Below are 18,675 nucleotides of genomic sequence, written 5' to 3'. Positions count from 1 at the left end.
TGTTCAGTTTTGTAAGAAACCACCAAACTCTTCCAAAGAAGAATAAGAATTTCTGTTTTTACCACCTCCTCATCAGCATTTGACGTTATCAGTGGTTTGGATTTCATAATGATATCTCATTTTTGTTCTAATTTACATTTCCCTGATGACATATGATGGGTAGCAGCTTCTCATATAATGATTTTTCCATCTGTATTATCTTTGGTGTGATATCTGATAAGGTCTTTGGCTCATTTGAAAAATCTGATTGTTAGTTTCTTATTGTTGAGTTTTAAGAGTACTTTGTATATTTTAGATAACAGTCTTTTCTCAGACATATATTTTCCAAAGATTTTCTTCTAGTCTGTGGCATTTTTTATTTACTTGATAGTTTCTTTCACAGAATAGAAATTTTTCATTTTAATGATGTCATGGATGGCAAATTTGGTGTTGTATCTAAAAAGTGATCATCACAGTCATCTCATCTTTTAATATGGGACTGCTACCATATTATCTTCTAGGAGTTGTATAATTTTGAATTTTACATTTAAGTTTGTGGCCCATTTTGAGTTAATTTTTGTGAAAGAATAAGGTCTGTGTCTCGAATTATTTTGCATGTGGCTGTTCTATTCCTTAGCACCACTTGTTGAGAAGAGTATCTTTACTACATTGTGTTACCTTTGCTCTTATGTCAGAGATCAGTTGACTGTATTTTGGAGGATCTAATGTTCCATTGGGGCTGCCCTAGTGGCTCAGAGGTTAAAGCGTCTGCCTCCAATGCGGGAGACCAGGGTTCGATCCCTGGGTTGGGAAGATCCCCTGGAGAAGGAAATGGTAACCCACTCCAGTATTCTTGCCTGGAGAATCCCATGGACGAAGAAGCCTGGTAGGCTACAGTCCACGGGGTCGCAGAGAGTCGGACACGACTGAGCGACGGAACGGAACAGAATGTTCCATTAGTGTATTTGTCTATTCTTATGCCAGTATCACAGAGTCTTGATTAATGTAGCTTTTTGGTGGGTCTTGAAGTCAAGTAGTGTTGGTCTTCCAACTTTGTCCTTTGTTCTGTTGCCTATTCTGGGTCTTTTGTCTCTATCTAAACTTCAGAATCAGTTTGACCATATCTGAAATATTACTTGCTGGGGTTTTAATTGGGATTGCATTCAATCTGTAGATCAAGTTGGGAGCACTTTTCTTTTTCACTCCAAATTCCTCCCTGAATTCCTACATATTGAGATTTCTTGAAGTACAACTGTGGATAAGCAGGATAAGCATGAAATGACCATATTATTGCTCTTATACCAGGTTCCTCATGTAAGCATTTGTTATCTAAAAAGGAACAATGGTACAGTACTCCAAAATAGACAACACACATCATTTGGATGTCTGTCCGAGCATTTTCAATATACCCTTTTAATATTTTAGCAATTCACCCAATTAAAATCAAGGCCATTCCATTATTTAGAAATATTAGGCATTTGGTAATTACTTAAATATTAGACATTACAAATGACACATGAGTATGTGTGTGTATAAATATTTCTGTAATGGATATCTTCTGAATAATATACTGCGTGGGCTATTAAAATCTTGAGTTTGTTATGTTCACAAATGACTATGAGTAAAGAATGACCAAAGGAATAATTAGAAAAAAAATAGAATATTTTATTTTAATTCTATTTTATTAGAATATTTTACTTAGAATATTATATTTTCTATGGTAAATTTTATCAGTGTCCTTCATTAATTTTCATGTATTTAGAAAAATGTCCTTTTAATCATCCTTATAATACTTGTATCTTCCTTGTTCAGACGTGAAAATTCATTAAGTAAAAATCTTCTTAGAAATACTATAAATTTGACTTTGATTGTCAGAACTCTCATCTTATTAGTGATTGGAGAGATTTTCTCTTATCCTGTTTTTAATAATAGCCTGGCAGGGTTTGAAGTTTCTTACCAAATGTTTTGCTATTTCCATAATAATGGATCTTATTAATAAGGCTTTTACAAAATCTCTTTAAAAAGGTGTGGATAAAATGAAGAGTGACTAAAATACAATGAGTCCTCGATTATTTTTGGTAATTGCTGAGCATGCTGAGATGAGCTTTTGACTACTTTACTTCTTGGGCCTTTTCTCTCAGGATTTTCTGTTAAAATTGCAAGTTCAGATTTCTCTATTTTGTGTGATAGTTACTCGTCTCCTGTTCTAAGTGCAAAAGAATTCTGTAAATTTTGTCAGAAAAATAAAGAAGAACATTTTATCATTTTATGAAGCAAAGGGTTTGGAGAAATTGGTGAGACACACAAAAGGATCAAATGTGGTCTTTAAGTTTCTAGAGCAACAGGACTCCAGTTTATTAAAGGCAGTTCATCAACAACCAGTATTAAAGAACTTAAGAGAAATTGTTAGTTAGACAAATAGGCTGGTATGATGATAAATCCTAAAGAAAGGGATAGCCTGATGTGCTGAAATCCATGGGGTCGCAAAGACTCAGACACAACTGAGTGACTGAACTGAACTGAATTTGATGATAATACAGGCAGGAATCAAGGCACCCAGCTTTTATATTTTAAAGGGGGTGGAAATGGGGTGGGGGGTGGAAACAGCATATATTCTGAAGTTCTGAAAACAAGAGTTGTTTTTGTTCAGTCATTCAGCTGTGTCTAACTCTTTGTAACCACATGGACTGCAGTACGCTGAGCTTCTCTGTCCTTCACCATCTCTTGGAGCTTGCTCAAGCTCATGACCATTGAGTCAGTAATGTCATCCAGCCATTTTGTCCTCTGTTGTCCTTTTCTCCTGCCTTCAATCTTTTACAGCATCAGGGTCTTTCTAATGAGTTGACTCTTCGTATCCGGTGGCTGAAGTATTGGAGCTTCAGCATCAGTCCTTCCAATGAATATTCAGGACTGATTTCCTTTAGGATTGACTGGTTGGATCTCCTTGCAGTCCAAGGGACTCCAGAGTCTTCTACCACACCACAGTTCAAAAGCATTTGTTCTTCGGCGCTCAGACTTCTTTATGGTCCAGCTCTCACATCCACACACGACTCCTGGAAAAACCATAGCTTTGACTATACAGACCTTTGTCAACAAAGTTATGTCTCTGCTTTTTAATTTGCTTTCTAGGTTTGTCATAGCTTTTCTTCCAAGGAGCGAGCGTCTTTTAATTTCATGGCTGCAGTCACCATCTGCAATGATTTTGGAGCCGAAAAAAAGTTTCTCACTGTTTCCATTGTTTCTCCATCTACTTGCCATGAAGTGATGGGGCTGGATGCCATGATCCTTGTTTTTTGACTGTTGAGTTTTAAGCCAACTTTTTGACTCTCCTCTTTCACCTTCATCAGGAGGCTCTTTAGTTACTCTTTGCTTTCTGCCATAAGGATGGCCATCTGCATATTTGAGTTTATTGATATTTCTCCCTGCAATCTTGATCTAGCATGTGCTTCATCCAGCCCAGCATTTCACATGATGTACTCTGCATGTTAAGTTACATAAGCAGGGTGACAATATACAGCCTTGATGTACTCCTTTTGCAATTTGGAACCAGTCCATTGTTCCATATCCGGTTCTAACTGTTGCTTCTTGACCTGCATACAGGTTTTTCAGGAGGCAGGTGAGATGGTCTGGGATTCCCATCTCTTGAAGAATTTTCCGCAGTTTGTTGTGATCCACACAGTCAAAGGCTTTAGCATAGTCAGTGAAGCTGAAGGAGAGGTTTTTCTGGAATTCTCTTGTTTCTTCTATGATCCAACAGATGTTGGCAATTTGATCTCTAGTTCCTTTTCCTTTTCTAAATCCAGCTTGAAAATCTGGAAGTTCTCGGTTCACGTACTATTGAAGCCTAGCTTGGAGATTTTTGATGATTACTTTGCTAGCATGTGAGATGAGTGCAATTTTGTGATAGATTGAACATTCTTTGGAAATGCCTTTCTTTGGGGTTGGAATGAAAACTGTCCTTTTCCAATCCTTTGCCCACTGCCGAGTTTCCCAAATTTGCTGACATACTGAGTGCAGCACTTTAACACCATCATCTATTATGATTTGAAATAGCTCCAGAAAAATTTGAGAATAACTAAAATCAATATATAGGGATGGAATCATTCAAATCAGCTAACCTATAACTTGAAAGGATGATTCCATCCTTCATAGTTCTTACAGTTGCCTCTATATAAATGATTTTCTTTATACTGTGCAATATATTCTGTACAGTTAATTCTGTGTCCACATCCTACTTTCTGCTTTCTATATTTTCCTAGTTAATCTTTTCTAGATTTCCATTTACTTGTTCTAACCTAATACAGTGGACAGAAAGAAATGGAGTGACTGAAAATGATTTCATGTAAGGCAATGGCAAAAAGGATATGATCCTTTTAAGAAACCCTTGATTAGTATGCCTTTTTATTGTACTAATTAATTTTATTTATTCATTAGAAAATTAAAAGCAGAAGTGCGGTAGTAAAGTCTCTTCTTTAAAAATAAAATTTCTGCTATTAAAAAATTTAAAAGACAGAAAAAGAAAAAATTTTTCACTACTGTTAAAACAGCTTAGAGGTTGACTATCCTAATATATAAAGAGCTCTTTTAAATCATGAGGGGTAAATAAAAGAATATGATAGATAATGGGCAAAGAATACAGCATGAGCATGCTTGTGAAGCATTGAATGACTTATTTTCTTTTGAGACATTCAAAGAGGAAGGGAAAAATATAATTGATTGACCTTTAATGTGACCATCTACTAAAAATGTTTACAAATTTCATAGTTAGCATTTGAATTTTCCCAGAAATAAAAGTTAATAAAAAGTTTCCCTATTATAGTTTCAGAATTGTTCAGGGAAAACAAACAGGCTTCAGCAATGCAAAAGGCATTATTATCTAAAGGGCACTATTAGGCTATCTACTCTTACATGGGAATTTTACTGTGATTTAGGAGAACTCTGGAAAATGAATAAGTTATGATAAATTTAGACCACATAATAAACATTAAAAAATTTGTTTCTTCACTACTGATATTACCTCCATTTTATCCATATGACTAAGCCAACTTACAGATATTATAATGGTTCAAAATAAATTAGTCTTTCAGGAGGACAGTATAAAATCACTTTGAGAGAGTAGTATGAAGTATTTTTAAGATTTGCTTCAGATTACATTCACAGAGCTGTGGAGAGGGTGTTTGTCTGAAGGTGTCTAGATGTTCAGGATTACTGCTGCACCACACACCTTGGTTTGGATGTCTGTCCGAGGATATTCAGTATACTCTTTTAATATCTTAACAAATCACCCAATTCAAATCAAGTCCATTCCATTACTTAAACATCATAAGATAGGAATTTCAGTTCAGTCCAGTAGCTCAGTCGTGCCTGACTCTTTGCGACCCCATGAACCACAGCACGCCAGGCCTCCCTGTCCATCACCAACTCCCTGAGTCCACCCAAACCCATGTCCATTGAGTTGGTGATGCTATCCAACCATCTCATTCTCTGTCGTCCCCTTCTCCTCCTGCCCTCAATCTTTTCCAGCATCAGGGTATTTTCAAATGAGTCAGCTCTTCGCATCAGGTGGCCAAAATATTGGAGTTTCAGCTTCAACATCAGTCCTTCCAATGAACACCCAGGACTGATCTCCTTTAGAATGGACTGGTTGGATCTCCTTGCAGTCCAAGGGACTCTCAAGAGTCTTCTCCAACACCACAGTTCAAAAACATCAATTCTTTGGCGCTTAGCTTTCTTAATAGTCCAACTCTCACATCCATATATGACTACTGGAAAAACCACAGCCTTGACTAGATGGACCTTTGTTGACAAAGTAATGTCTCCACTTTTTAATATGCTGTCTAGGTTAGTCATAACTTTCCTTCCAAGGAGTAAGCATCTTTTAATTTCATGGCTTCAGTCACCATCTGCAGTGATTTTGGAGCCCAGAAAAATAAAATCAGCCACTGTTTCCACTATTTCCCCATCTATTTGGCATAAAGTGATGGGACTGGATACCATGATCTTAGTTTTCTGAACGCTGAGCTTTAAGCCAACGTTTTCACTGTCCTCTTTCACTTTCTTTCATCAAGAGGCTCTTTAGTTCTTCTTCACTTTCTGCCATAAGGGTGGTGTCATCTGCATATCTGAGGTTATTGATATTTTTCCCAGCAATCTTGATTCCAGCGTGGGCTTCCTCCAGCCCAACGTTACTCATGATGTTCTCTGCATATAAGTTAAATAAGCAGGGTGACAATATGCAGCCTTGACCTACTCCTTTTCCTATTTGGATCCAGTCTGTTGTTCCATGTCCAGTTCTAACTGTTGCTTCCTGACCTGCATACAGGTTTCTCAAGAGGCAGGTTAGGTGGTCTGGTATTCCCATCTCTTTCAGAATTTTCCACAGTTTATTGTGATCCACACAGTCAAAGACTTTGGTATAGTCAATAAAGCAGAAACAGATGTTTTTCTGGAATTCTCTTGATTTTTCGATGATCCAGCAGATGTTGACAATTTGATCTCTGGTTCCTCTGCCTTTTCTAAACCCAGCTTGAACATCTGGAAGTTCATGGTTCATGTATTGCTGAAGCCTGGCTTGGAGAATTTTGAGTATTACTTTACTAGCATGTGAGATGAGTGCAATTCTTCGTTAGTTTAAGCATTCCCTGGCATTGCCTTTCTTTCGGATTGGATTGAAAACTGACGTTTTCCAGCCCTTTGGCCGCTGATGAGTTTTCAAAATTTGCTGACATTGAGTGCAGCACTTTCACAGCATCATCTGTCAGGATTTGAAATAGCTCAACTGGGATTCCATCACCTCCACTAGCTTTGTTCATAGTGATGCTTCCTAAGGCCTACTTGACCTCACATTCCAGGATGTCTGGCTCTAGGTGAGTGTGAGTAATCACACCATCATGATTATCTTCTTCGAGAAGATCTTTTTTGTACAGTTCTTCTGTGTATTCTTGCCACCTCTTCTTAATATCTTTTGCTTCTGTTAGGTCCATATCATTTCTGTCCTTTTTGAGCCCATCTTTGCATGAAATGTTCCCTTGGTATCTCTAATTTTCTTGACGAGATCTCTAGTCTTTCCCATTCTGTTGTTTTCCTCTGTTTCTTTGCACTGATCACTGAGGAAGGCTTTCTTCTCTCTCCTTGCTATTCTTTGGAACTCTGCATTCAATGGGTGTATCTTTCCTTTTCTCCTTTGCTTTTTGCTTCTCTTCTTTTCACAGCTATTTGTAAGGCCTCCTCAGAGAGCCATTTTGCTGTTTTACATTTCTTTTTCTTGAGGATTTTGCATTGCTTGAATGTTAAATCAGTAATTAAAGTAGAAGTCAAGTTCTGATGATGACAGTGGGCCGTTGACTCTGTCTTCCTGTTCCAGGTAATTAAGGAAGCAGGCAGATAGTTGTGGAAGATAAGTGCATCGTGGAGCACTTTGCATGGATAGTCTTTGCAGTGAATGCACCTTGTTGTTGTTCACTTGCTAAGTCGTGTCCGACTCTTTTGGACCCCATGGACTGCAGCACACCAGGCTTCCCTGTCCTTCCTATCTCCTGGAGTTTGCTCAGTCTCCATTGATGTCTATTGAGTTGACGACGCCACTCAACAGTCTTATATTCTGTCACCCCCTTCCCCTGTGAACGGACCTAGCACTGAAAAATTTCTCTGCAAGTAACTGAAACAATGACATGCTCTGTATTCTATGTGTGTGTTTGTATATATGTAAAACTTATGTAAGATAACCTTGTTTCTTGATTCTTTTTTTGTAAAGAATAATAACCAGATCAATTTTGCTAGTTCTCAAATAATGCAATTTATCCTTAATGGGAATTGGGTAGAATTAGATGTCTGGTGACCTCTCGTGATGTGAGTTGCCACGTACTGTGATGCTTGTAGTTTGAGATCAAGATTTTTTTCTGTTGTATGATCATTTTTGGATTGGTTTTACTACATCGGGTTCAAATTCATGACCATCTGAGACTCCATGGCTTTTGGGGTAAAACTGTTGTTTTACTAATAAGAGTGACTGGCTGCATGAAAATCAGATTATGACTCTTAGAGTTTCTACTTTTTCTCCTTCAATTAAGTAACAGTTGAGTGTTTTTGCCTTACCACAAGGTAAGAGATATAAAAAAGAACCATGACATGAATAGAAAGAAAATGTTCTTAAAATTTACATGTGAAATTGCATCAGCATTTATTGACCTATTTTTCAGTTATTTGGCAGAGAGTTGAGAGGCAGAGAATTGATAGTTTAGTGATGTCATGACAATATTCAAGTCTGGAAGCTTCTGTTTAGACATACTTATTATTAAAAAGCAAGTCCCGACTCCTTTGATGTGGGCTTCACATAGTAACTCTTTGCAAAGAGTACAGTAAGCGAAAGGGTAGAAAAAGTAATTTTATCATGTAGAAACCCTGACAGTCAATACCTCAACCAGGTAGTCAAGGTCAGCATCAATAGCAATGAAATCACACTGATAGTGTAGACCCTTGATGTGATGTGATTAAAGTGTTAGTCGATTAACATGGCCTTCCTTCTAGAAACCTATAAGGCTAGTCTAGTCATGAGAAAAAAATTAGACAAACCCCAATTTTAGTAAATTAGAAAAGAAAACCTTCCATGATGTAAATAACTTAGTGTGGATGTGAACACAAATTCTTATCTCAGTTAAGGACATTCCTCACTGTTGCTAGAGTTGAAATTAAATTGACAGTTGATATTAACTACTCTTGTAAAGGTGAGTAATGTTAGAGGGAAAATAGCTTAAACACAAGCTTCTAATTCTTCATAAATACTCATACTGGGAAACATGCATATCAAAGCATGTTAGATTAATGTTAAGTATCAAGCATAAGCCTAGATCTCCAAGTAAATAGGTAGTAACTTAGCCTTGAAAAGAAAACTGCCTGGTATTTCAGAAGAGAATATTGTTTATCTAATTAATTATGATAACTTTTCTATCAAATACGGAAATCATGGTATGTCTGACACACACACGTACACACACTCTTTCAAAATAGAAAAGGTTACATGAAAGTGAAGTCACTCAGTCGTGTCCGACTCTTTGTGACCCCACAGACTATAGCCTACCAGGCTTCTCCATCTATGGGATTTTCCAGGCAAGAATACTGGAGTGGGTTGCCATTTTCTTCTCCAGGAGATCTTCCCAACTTAGGGGAACCGGGTCTCCCACGTTGTAGTTAAGACGCTTTACTGTCTGAGCCACCTGGGAAGTGTACATATGTACATACAAATCAGAAGGATTACATACATACATACAAATCAGAGTACTTATTGATGGCTTTTTGGTGCTCTTTTATCTACCAAATAACATGGAAACCTTGTAATAGTATAGAAATCTATCAGTGTTTTAGAAGTACAGAGTTTCCTAGGTTTAATTGTTTTTAAAGAAGAACATTTAACTTGAGGATATAATTTCCATGTGAAGACTTGGGAAATATTTGGTCTTAAAGCTGTTTATTTGAAATATACAACTTAAAGGAAAAAAAACCCTAATTTTATTCATTAAAGTAGATTATACATTAGATATTATACATATATCATATGGAACAGAATGATTTGTACTCTAAACCAAACACCTAAGAAAATTCTATAACATAGATAACCAAGAGCAATGTGCATCACTGCGTTGTGTTTCTGGAGACAGGTTTCTAGAAGAAGGCCTACATTTGTTTGTCTTTAAACTGCACTTCTGCTGCTTTTTTCCTAGGCCCTTTGTGCAATATGTAGGAGAAACTAATCTGTTTATTCTTTGCATAATACTGCCCTTGAGGGAACAATGTGTGCTCTTTCCATCTATTAATCAGAGTAAACTAAGTGAGTTTATTTTAACAGATGTTCAATGGCAGATACATTCTCAAAACCAAATGTCAAGAGCTGAAAGGTACACACTTCACACATCACATAAGCAGCATCATTCTCTTTTTATATTCTAGTGCACAGACAGGCAGAATTCCCCAGTCACATCACCTGGATCCTCTCCCCTGGCACAGAGAAGAAAGCCACACCCAGACCCTCTCCAGATCCCACATCTAAGCCTCCCACCAGTGCCTCCTCGCCTGGACCTAATTCAGAAAGGCATAGTTCGGTCTCCCTGTGGCAGCCCAACTGGTTCACCAAAGGTAAATCAATATTACTAGAAACACTGATAATAGTTTTATGTGATGATTATTGATTGCTGAGGTTTTTAAATCTCCATTAATCGTATTTCTTATGCTCTTGTTTATGAGCTACTTTGATGGGTCTCTCATTTGTGTATATAGCAAATCCACTATCATATTCCTTGCTTTTATTACTGTAAGAGCTGCATAATTATTCAAAGAGAGCACATGTCTGTAACAGCCCCCTGATTTGCTAAAATAAACAGTAGAGTAAGTATAGTTATTCTGTAAAATGGATTTAAAAGGTCATTATATGTATTAAAATAAATTGCATGTTCTTATTAAATGATATTTTGTACTCATTTTCATAGTGTCTTGACAAGAAAAATGTTACGGAAGTGTATTTGCATAAGGGCTTAAGATGTGATAAATTATCACACATGTTTCAAGGTGACTCAGAAGAGGGAATTATATGTACCTTTTATATATTAAGGAATTAATTACAAAGAATTACAGTATTTTCAAAGTAATTATATTACTCTTTAATATTAAAGACATAATTCTATCTGTACATTTAAGCCCACAGTTTATTCTGTGCAGATTTTTTTTTCCAAACTTGATAAGGGAATATTTTGCTTTATTAAATATAAGATTTTAAACATTAATCCCATTTGGTGATATGCTTTACAGCATAAAACTAGTTGGAAACACAGTGTTTTAGTAGTACTGGATTTTTCTACATTACAATTAACATGGTTTTAAGATCATATTAAGACTCTTTAGGGTGTTATTTAGTCAGAATTATGTAAACACAACATTCCTTTTTTTCTGCAATATTTTCTAACAATAAAAGCACAAATCATTTGTCAGATGAACTGTGTAAATGAAAATAAAGTCTGTGAAAGTCACATAGATCAGTTTAGCAGCTTATACCTTTATATTTCCATATAAGAATCAAACTGTTTTTTTTTTTCCCAAGGATCAATACAATTCAAGTAAGGTCTATAAGTAACACTGCTCTATTATTTGTGATTTTTCATTTTTCTGGTGTGTATGTGTATGCTCAGTCATGTCCAGCTCCTTGCAGCTTCACAAACTATAGCCTGCCCAGGTTTCTGTGTCCATGGAATTTTCCAGGCAGGAATACTGGAGTTAGGTTACCTTTTCCTTCTCCAGGAGATCTTCCCCGCCCCGGGACCGAACCCGCACGTCCTGTGTCGGCAGGCAGATTCTTTACCACTAGCGCCACCTAATGACTGATACAGAACCAGAGCGCATCTCACCCTTGTCAGCTGCTTTGTACTATAGGGGTGAAAACAAAAATAACAAAACCAGCATTTTCTATCTTTCAGAGATGTTGCAAGTCAAGGTGCTCTTTTAAAAAGTAAAACAACTTCTTGATGGTTTCTGCTGTCTCTCTTAAATCATAGAAACGTGCAAATAAAATAGTTAACGACTCATTATTTTAATGTCAACTAGTCAGAATCATCATATAATTTTGATATTCTGCTGTTTTTTTTTCCTGTAGTCCTTATAATCCTAAATTTTGAGTTTACATATAAAAAACTCATTAAAGGAAGGCACAGGAATCTAATAAAGCTCTATTATGGCTTAGCAAACAAAAGCAATAATATATCAGTCTGGAAGGTATTTCAGTGCGTGGAACATCTTTTCTTTTTTCCTCTTGTGTTTCTCCAGTCTTCTCCTTGCATGGTGAGAAAACAAGATAAGCCACTCCCAGCCCCACCACCGCCCTTAAGAGACCCTCCTCCCCCTCCACCCGAGAGACCTCCCCCAGTCCCTCCTGACAACAGACTGAGCCGTCACTTCCATCACGTGGAAAGTGTGCCTTCCAGAGATCAGCCCATGCCTCTTGAAGCCTGGTGCCCGCGGGATGTGCTGGGGACTAATCAGTCGGTGGGATGTCGCCTCCTTGGGGATGGCTCTCCGAAGCCTGGAATCACCGCGAGTTCCAATGCAAATGGAAGGCATAGTCGGATGGGCTCTGACCCAGTGCTTCTCCGGAAACACAGACGCAATGACTTGCCTTTAGAAGGAGCCAAGGTAAGAAATACACAAAGCAGAAGCAAAGCAACCTGCTTATAATCTTCTGCTAGGAGGTTGTATAAAAGGTTGGGTGGTGTTTTTTTGTGTCTAGTGTGACATTTCCCTGCAGGTTTTTAATTATCTGCAAGTTATAAAAATCAGAAGCTCATTAAAACTTGAACCTAAAAGAAGTCAGGAAGAAGAGTCTAAGTAATGATTTAATTTTCATAGGAAGATACTAGACAATTTGCCAGAAGTTTAGTATGCTGCTGCTACTGCTACTGCTAAGTCACTTCAGTCGTGTCCAACTCTGTGTGACCCCATAGACGGAAGCCCACCAGGCTCCCCCGTCCCTGGGATTTTCCAGGCAAGAACACTGGAGTGGGTTGCCGTTTCCTTCTCCAATGTGTGAAAGTGGAAAGTGAAAAGTGAAAGTGAAGTCGCTCAGTCATGTTCGACCCTTAGCGACCCCACGGACTGCAGCCTACCAGGCTCCTCCATCCATGGGATTTTCTAGGCAAGAGTACTGGAGTGGCTTGCCATTGCCTTCTCCGAAGTTTAGTATACCTTCTCTTATTTCATCTGCAGAATATTTTCCCATTAATAAATTGTCAAGGGAGAATCAGCACTTTTTTTAACTTTTCTGAAAAAAGGGAAAAAGCGTGGGAAAGTGTGCTAGTCACTCAGTTGTGTCCGACTCTGCGACACCAAAGAATGCTGCCTACCGGGCTTCTCTGTCCATGGGATTCTCCAGGAAAGGGTACTAGAGTGGGTTGCCGTTCCACTCTCTGAGGAATCTTCCCAACCCAGGGCTTGAACCTGGGTCTCCTGCATTGTAGGCAGACTCTTTACCATCTGAGCCAACAGGAAATCCCAACTTTTCTAGTTCCATCGAATTTGAAAAAAAGTTGTATTATTATAGCATATCGTCACTCGGTCATTTTAATTATTGTTGTCTGCGGAGAGTACACCTTAGACAGGTAAATTGAACTTCTTACCTACATCAAAACACCATGTTTTTTAGTTCATTGTTACAGAGCGAGCTCTTTCTCTATAATACTGAAAGAGACCCTCACACATAATGAGTTTTAACACGATATATATTACCACTGTCAGTTACATGTACAGGAAAGAATTTAAGCACACAGGAAACCAAAGAGGCAACAGCAGAAATCATTGAGTTTAGACCCCTCAGTGGGCCCTTGACAGAGCTGTCATGTCATGTTTCCTGCTATTTGCTTCCATGATATTTTTGACTCCGGAATTAAATTGTCACCATCTTCCTTCAGCTGCAGAAGGCTTTGCCTCTTTTGAAGACTGTAATGTTAAAGTGTTCCTCTTTTGATCTTAAGTTGTTATTTTAGGGGAGTAGACTGCTCCTTGCAGATAATAGTTTGTAGTGGGTGAGTTAATCAAGAAACAAGTGTGAAAAATGGCTTGTACTAAATTCCTATGTGTGTGTGCACATGTCTGAAGGAACACTTTGTATAATATTATTAGTTTTCCTAATAACTAAATATTATTAGAGTGGCCAGGATCAGTTCAGTTCAGTTCAGTCGCTTAGTCGTGTCCAACTCTTTGCGACCCCATGAACCACAGCTTGCCAGGCCTCCCTGTCCATCACCAACTCCCGGAGTTCACTCAAACTCATGTCCATTGAGTCATAGCAGGAGTCAAAACTGTCTACTCTGGCACTCAAAGGGGAAGAGTGGTGACAGTTTGCAGAAAGTTTTTGTTAGTGCCTCCTGTTGGTACCTTCAGTCTTTCATCTATTATAAATATGAAGATCTTTAAAGGTTTTCTCCAAGGTCGTGTAAAAGTGATGTAAATGGAAGAGAGAGCACTTGTAAAAGCATTTTTATAGTATGCTCTAAAAATGGAGACTTGATCCTTAAAAGTATGTTTCTACAACCTAGAATCTCGGTAAGAATGATTTGGTTTTTTTTTTCCCCCTTTAGTCTCTATTACTTTTCATTCATACATGGTCACACTTGACTTCAGGAGAATGTTCAGACAAGCTCTGACATGAATATTTATATCTTAGCAACATATTACAATTTATTTCCTGAATGAACTTGAGAAATACTTAAAATATAATAATTATACTATCCAGTTCATTGAAGACCTCTTTTCAGGGTTTTTCTTAGATAATATGTTATATAATCTTAACACTAATATAATCTTGCCCTTCTAAGCCCTAGAACATAGGCTATTGATTTTTCTATGAATGGTGGTGGTTTTTTAAATTAGAGTTATAATTGCTTAGGTTATAGGTGGGGAATTTTATTTTATTATATTAACTTTAGGTATAATAGTGATTTCAGCTATAAAGATTCCCTTACATGTTTTCTCTGTGAACTTTCATGTCCTGGTCTTTGATACATGTTAACATTTCAGAGGACATTGATTAAATTGCAAACTTTCCCTCTTATTGAAAGCTGAATCTATTTAGTTCTATCTAAATAATCCTAATTAAAATTCTTTAGGGTCTAATCTCATATGTTGTGTGTATTAGCATTGCAGTGCTTACAGTCTCAAAGTTAATTACATGTTACAACTAGACTGAATACTTTAAACCAAATTAGACATCTAAGATTTCTCATTTCAGTCTAGTTGTTTGACTTTGCAGGCAGATTATAAAGAAGGATTTATATATAATGTACTAAATGCCATAAAACAGAGCATGTGCGCCCTTAGTCTCCTTTTTTATTATCTTTTTAAGGAAACATAGTTCCACTTTGGTAGACCACAGAGCATGTTACAACTGACATAAGGTAGAAAAGGCCTAATTCTTCTCATTTCACTGTTGGGAGATGTAAGAGTCTGACTTCAGCAGATGGAAGACTGAGTCCATCTAGAATCCTGTAGTTCGTCTCTGCATGACCTTGGATTGGAGTTTGTTTCTCATCTTACGTCTTTGTAGTTCCTCAGTCCAGACTGATTTAATTATTTAATATATATTTGTAAATACTTTCTACATGCCAGACTTTCCAAGTGATCAGGATAACCAGTTTCCCAGTGTTCTCTCTCCTTTCGAATTTAACAAAGTGTTTTTGTAGAAGAGTATCTGTTCAACTGCTTTAGGCAGAAGTAAAAATGATAAGACAAATCTGATAGCTGCATTTTAACAAAAAATCTGATTAACACAGATCAACCATACTCTGGAATCAGGCCTGAATTTTACTTCCTGCTCTAGAACTTACTGGCTTAATGTGTACAAGCAATTTACTACATCCTTACCCCCAATTCCACTTACTTCCCTTACTTTATGAAATGAACCAATAGTACTTCATTTCTAGGGGAATAGTTATCTATTCCCTCATTTCTAGGGGAATAGTTATCTGTTCCCTCCAGATATCTAAATCTCCATATCCATTGGTTCTGGAATAAAACCAAACTAGGTAGGGAGTTCATTTTCATTTACGATAATTCTCCTTACTTTTGTTTTTAATTTAAAGCCGAAATCATTATCTCTTTCTCCCCTTCGTCTCTCTTTTATTCAGCATAGTTCCTAGTGAATACTCCACAGGAACTCTGTAACTGGTTGCTGAGTTATTACAGTGCTGAAACTGATGATGGAGGTGAAAGGGTGTGCATGCTGGAGCTGGCAGTGGGTGCGAGTCCGGCAGGGAAAGGGCTTGGAGGCTGAGGACGATCACGGTACACTGGCAGTATGAGAGTTTTTGTTTTTTAATGTAATGTTCCAGCACTGTCTTTCAGCCAAAAGTAGAGTGTTAATTTTTGTGTGTGTGTTTAAAATAGGGTTTTTTACTATTTTAGACAATCAGTCATTATACATAGGTAGTTACAATAAGAGGGAGACAAAGGAGAAGGGATGAAGGAGGAGAATGATTTTGATTTAAGAAGACTCATATATTAATGAAAATGCTAAGTGTTGCAGTGTATCCTCACCCTGCATACATTGTGTGCAGTTTTTTAAAACTGTTTTTAAAAACATACTATCCTGGGAATAAAGGGTATAGGGACTTCTTCATATAACCCATCAGTGTCTCCAAGTGTAAAAAAATATGTTTTTGTGTCAAATAGTAACAACTACAATTTAGACTTGTTTTATTAAAGGAAAGGTCTCAAATATCATCTTCCCTTTTAAAGGTAAGAAGACTTAGATGAGTACTAAAAATTTAAAGTTAAGTGTACATATGGAGCACCATAAAGGGAATTCATAAAACTGAACATTCCATAAACGCAATGAGGACTCGCTCCCCTTCATCGCCTGTCCTCTGTGGGTGTGCCGGCCCCCATCATCCATTAGAACTATTTGCACTTTTTATTTGCGTCTTCACTAGATAAATGGTGATGGCAGCAAGAATAAATTAAATGCTAATTGCTCTTTTTGCTAACTGTAGAGAGCTCTAAGGGAAAAAAAGCCCTCTAATTCATAGCTAAAATGGAGTGTAAGAATTTTCTGTGACTTTCATTTACTTCCCAATCTCTCCCCGCTCCCACCGAGCCTAATCAAGTTACCTAAGGTACTACTTTCCTTTTAACATGAACCTTGCAAGCTAAGAGTTATGAGGTTGCTTTATTTTATTGGTATGAGATTTCTTTCCTATAGGACTGTTTCTATTCCCTCAAATTCCAGCCCCATTGTAAACCTGTTTCTTAATTCATATTATGTTGGCCAGATATTTGTTTATTATTGCTAGTTTGTTTGTTTTAATTATCTGAGGTAAAAATATTTTCACTAAAATGTTTTAAGATATTGGGAACTTGAAATGTATCTGCTTTTGTATAGATACTGACACTGTGTCCAACTGTCTTTATTTGTTCCTCTTAAAAGATTAAGAACGCTACTGTTTCTTATGTGATTAAGCACTATCTCTGACTTGTCATGTTACTTCAAGTGACATCATTCTAAAATGACCCTGTGCACAAGAATCTGTTGAAGATACTGCTAGATAAATACATGGAATGATTCCTCCTTTTGATATTGTGGCTTCTGCTATTTCGGTAGAGAGGCACATGTTTATAAGAATGACCTTAAACTTATCTGTGAATCTCAAGTGTCGTCTTTCAGAAAATATGTCCTCTGTGTACAGTGTTTCAGTTTTAATCTAATGTTGTTGGAGGATAACTTATAGCATGTTTTCAGTTTTGTGCATGTGTGGGATGGGGAAAAGGAGGTTGTGTTTCAGATTTTCTATGTTAAGAAAGCTTTTTCTTAATTGTGCTTGCATTATCACAGTAGTGTTTTCCCTACATCTCAAGGGCCCCAAATGCTTTAACGTTGATTTTTAGGCAATATCCGAGCCATGAGAAAACATTTCATACTTCACAGTTAGGATGAAAGGCATGTAGAAAAATATTAATTTTAGTATTTATTAAAATATTAATAAAATATTAATTTTGAGGCATGTAGAAAAATATTAATCTAGGGTAACCTAGAGTTGATAATAAATTTTGTGATAACTCAGATTATACTTCTTCCACAAGTATAAATTCCCCTTCTTAAGTATTCTTAGTCCTTCAACCTCTTTGAGTTAAATGAGTAGGATATTCAAGACACTGCTGCTGCTGAGTTGCTTCAGTCGTATCTGACTCTGTGCAACCCCATAGACGGCAGCCCACTGGACTCCCCTGTCCCTGGGATTCTCCAGGCAAGAACACTGGAGTGGGTTGCCATTTCCTTCTCAAATGCATGAAAGTGAAAAGTGAAAGTGAAGTCGCTCGGAGGAGAATACAAAACAAACCAAGTAGAGTCTAGTGAGGATGAGACAGATATACAGTTACCTAACAGACGAGGCATAGGAAAAGCATCTAGAAAATACAATGTGGGATCTCCAAGGGGGGGAAACATTCTAATTGAGATGCAGGGTAGAAGGACGAAAGAAAGCTTCATGCAAGAGAGTCACTGATTATTGACATTAAAGATCAGTAGGCAATGTTTGTGTAGACAGGACAGGAAGGAGTAGCATGTAAGTGGAAGTGTAAGCACAGTGCAGGAAGTGAATGTTGGACAGACTCTCTGTAGTGCATACAGAGAGTGAGAACAGTGGGTCAAACTATGGCAGTAAAAATGAAAGCAATTATGAAGTGTCTTATATTCTGTACTGTGTTATTTAAAACAGTGCTTTTAAAGCTTTTTTGGCCCAGGAATGATAGGATCAGAATATTTTTGTTGTTGTTCAGTGGCTCAGTTGTGTCCAACTCCTTGCGACTCCATGGACTGCAATATATACCAGGCTTCCTTCTCCTTCATTGTCTCTCATAGTTTGTTCAAATTCATTTCCATTGAGTCAACGATGTTATCTAACCATCTCATCCCCTGTTATCCCCTTCTCCTCCTGTCCTCCAGTGAGTAGGCTATTTGTATCAGGTGGCCAAAGTATTGGAGTTTCAGTTTCAGCACCGGTCCTTCCAAGGAATATTCAGGGTTGATTTCCTTTAGGATTCACTGGTTAGATATCCTTGCAGTCCAAGGGACTCTCAAGAGTCTTCTCAAGCTCCAAAGTCCAAAAGCATCAATTCTTTGGTGCTCAGCTTTCATTATACTCCAACTCTCACATCCATACATGACTACTG

General features: G+C 37.4%; 1 protein-coding gene across 5 annotated transcripts in view; it reads left to right on the top strand.

Moving 5' to 3' along the window:
• The window catches only part of CBLB (Cbl proto-oncogene B), a 232,229-nt gene that overhangs the window by 163,780 nt on the left and 49,774 nt on the right, over window positions 1-18,675 (top strand). For all 5 annotated transcript variants that reach the window (XM_088836714.1, XM_055417906.2, XM_055418073.2 and 2 more), the window contains exons 11-12: window positions 9,922-10,107; window positions 11,785-12,150. In XM_088836714.1, coding sequence (XP_088692840.1) covers window positions 9,922-10,107; window positions 11,785-12,150 — 552 coding nt within the window. The remainder of the gene's footprint in view (window positions 1-9,921; window positions 10,108-11,784; window positions 12,151-18,675) is intronic.

Source organism: Moschus berezovskii, chromosome 1 (genome assembly GCF_049115385.1).
Source record: "Moschus berezovskii isolate FMDL1 chromosome 1, NW_MosBer_1.0, whole genome shotgun sequence".
Classification (NCBI taxonomy): Eukaryota; Metazoa; Chordata; class Mammalia; order Artiodactyla; family Moschidae; genus Moschus; species Moschus berezovskii.
Note: the sequence above shows the minus strand (reverse complement) of the source record. Positions and strands in the feature narration are given on the sequence as shown.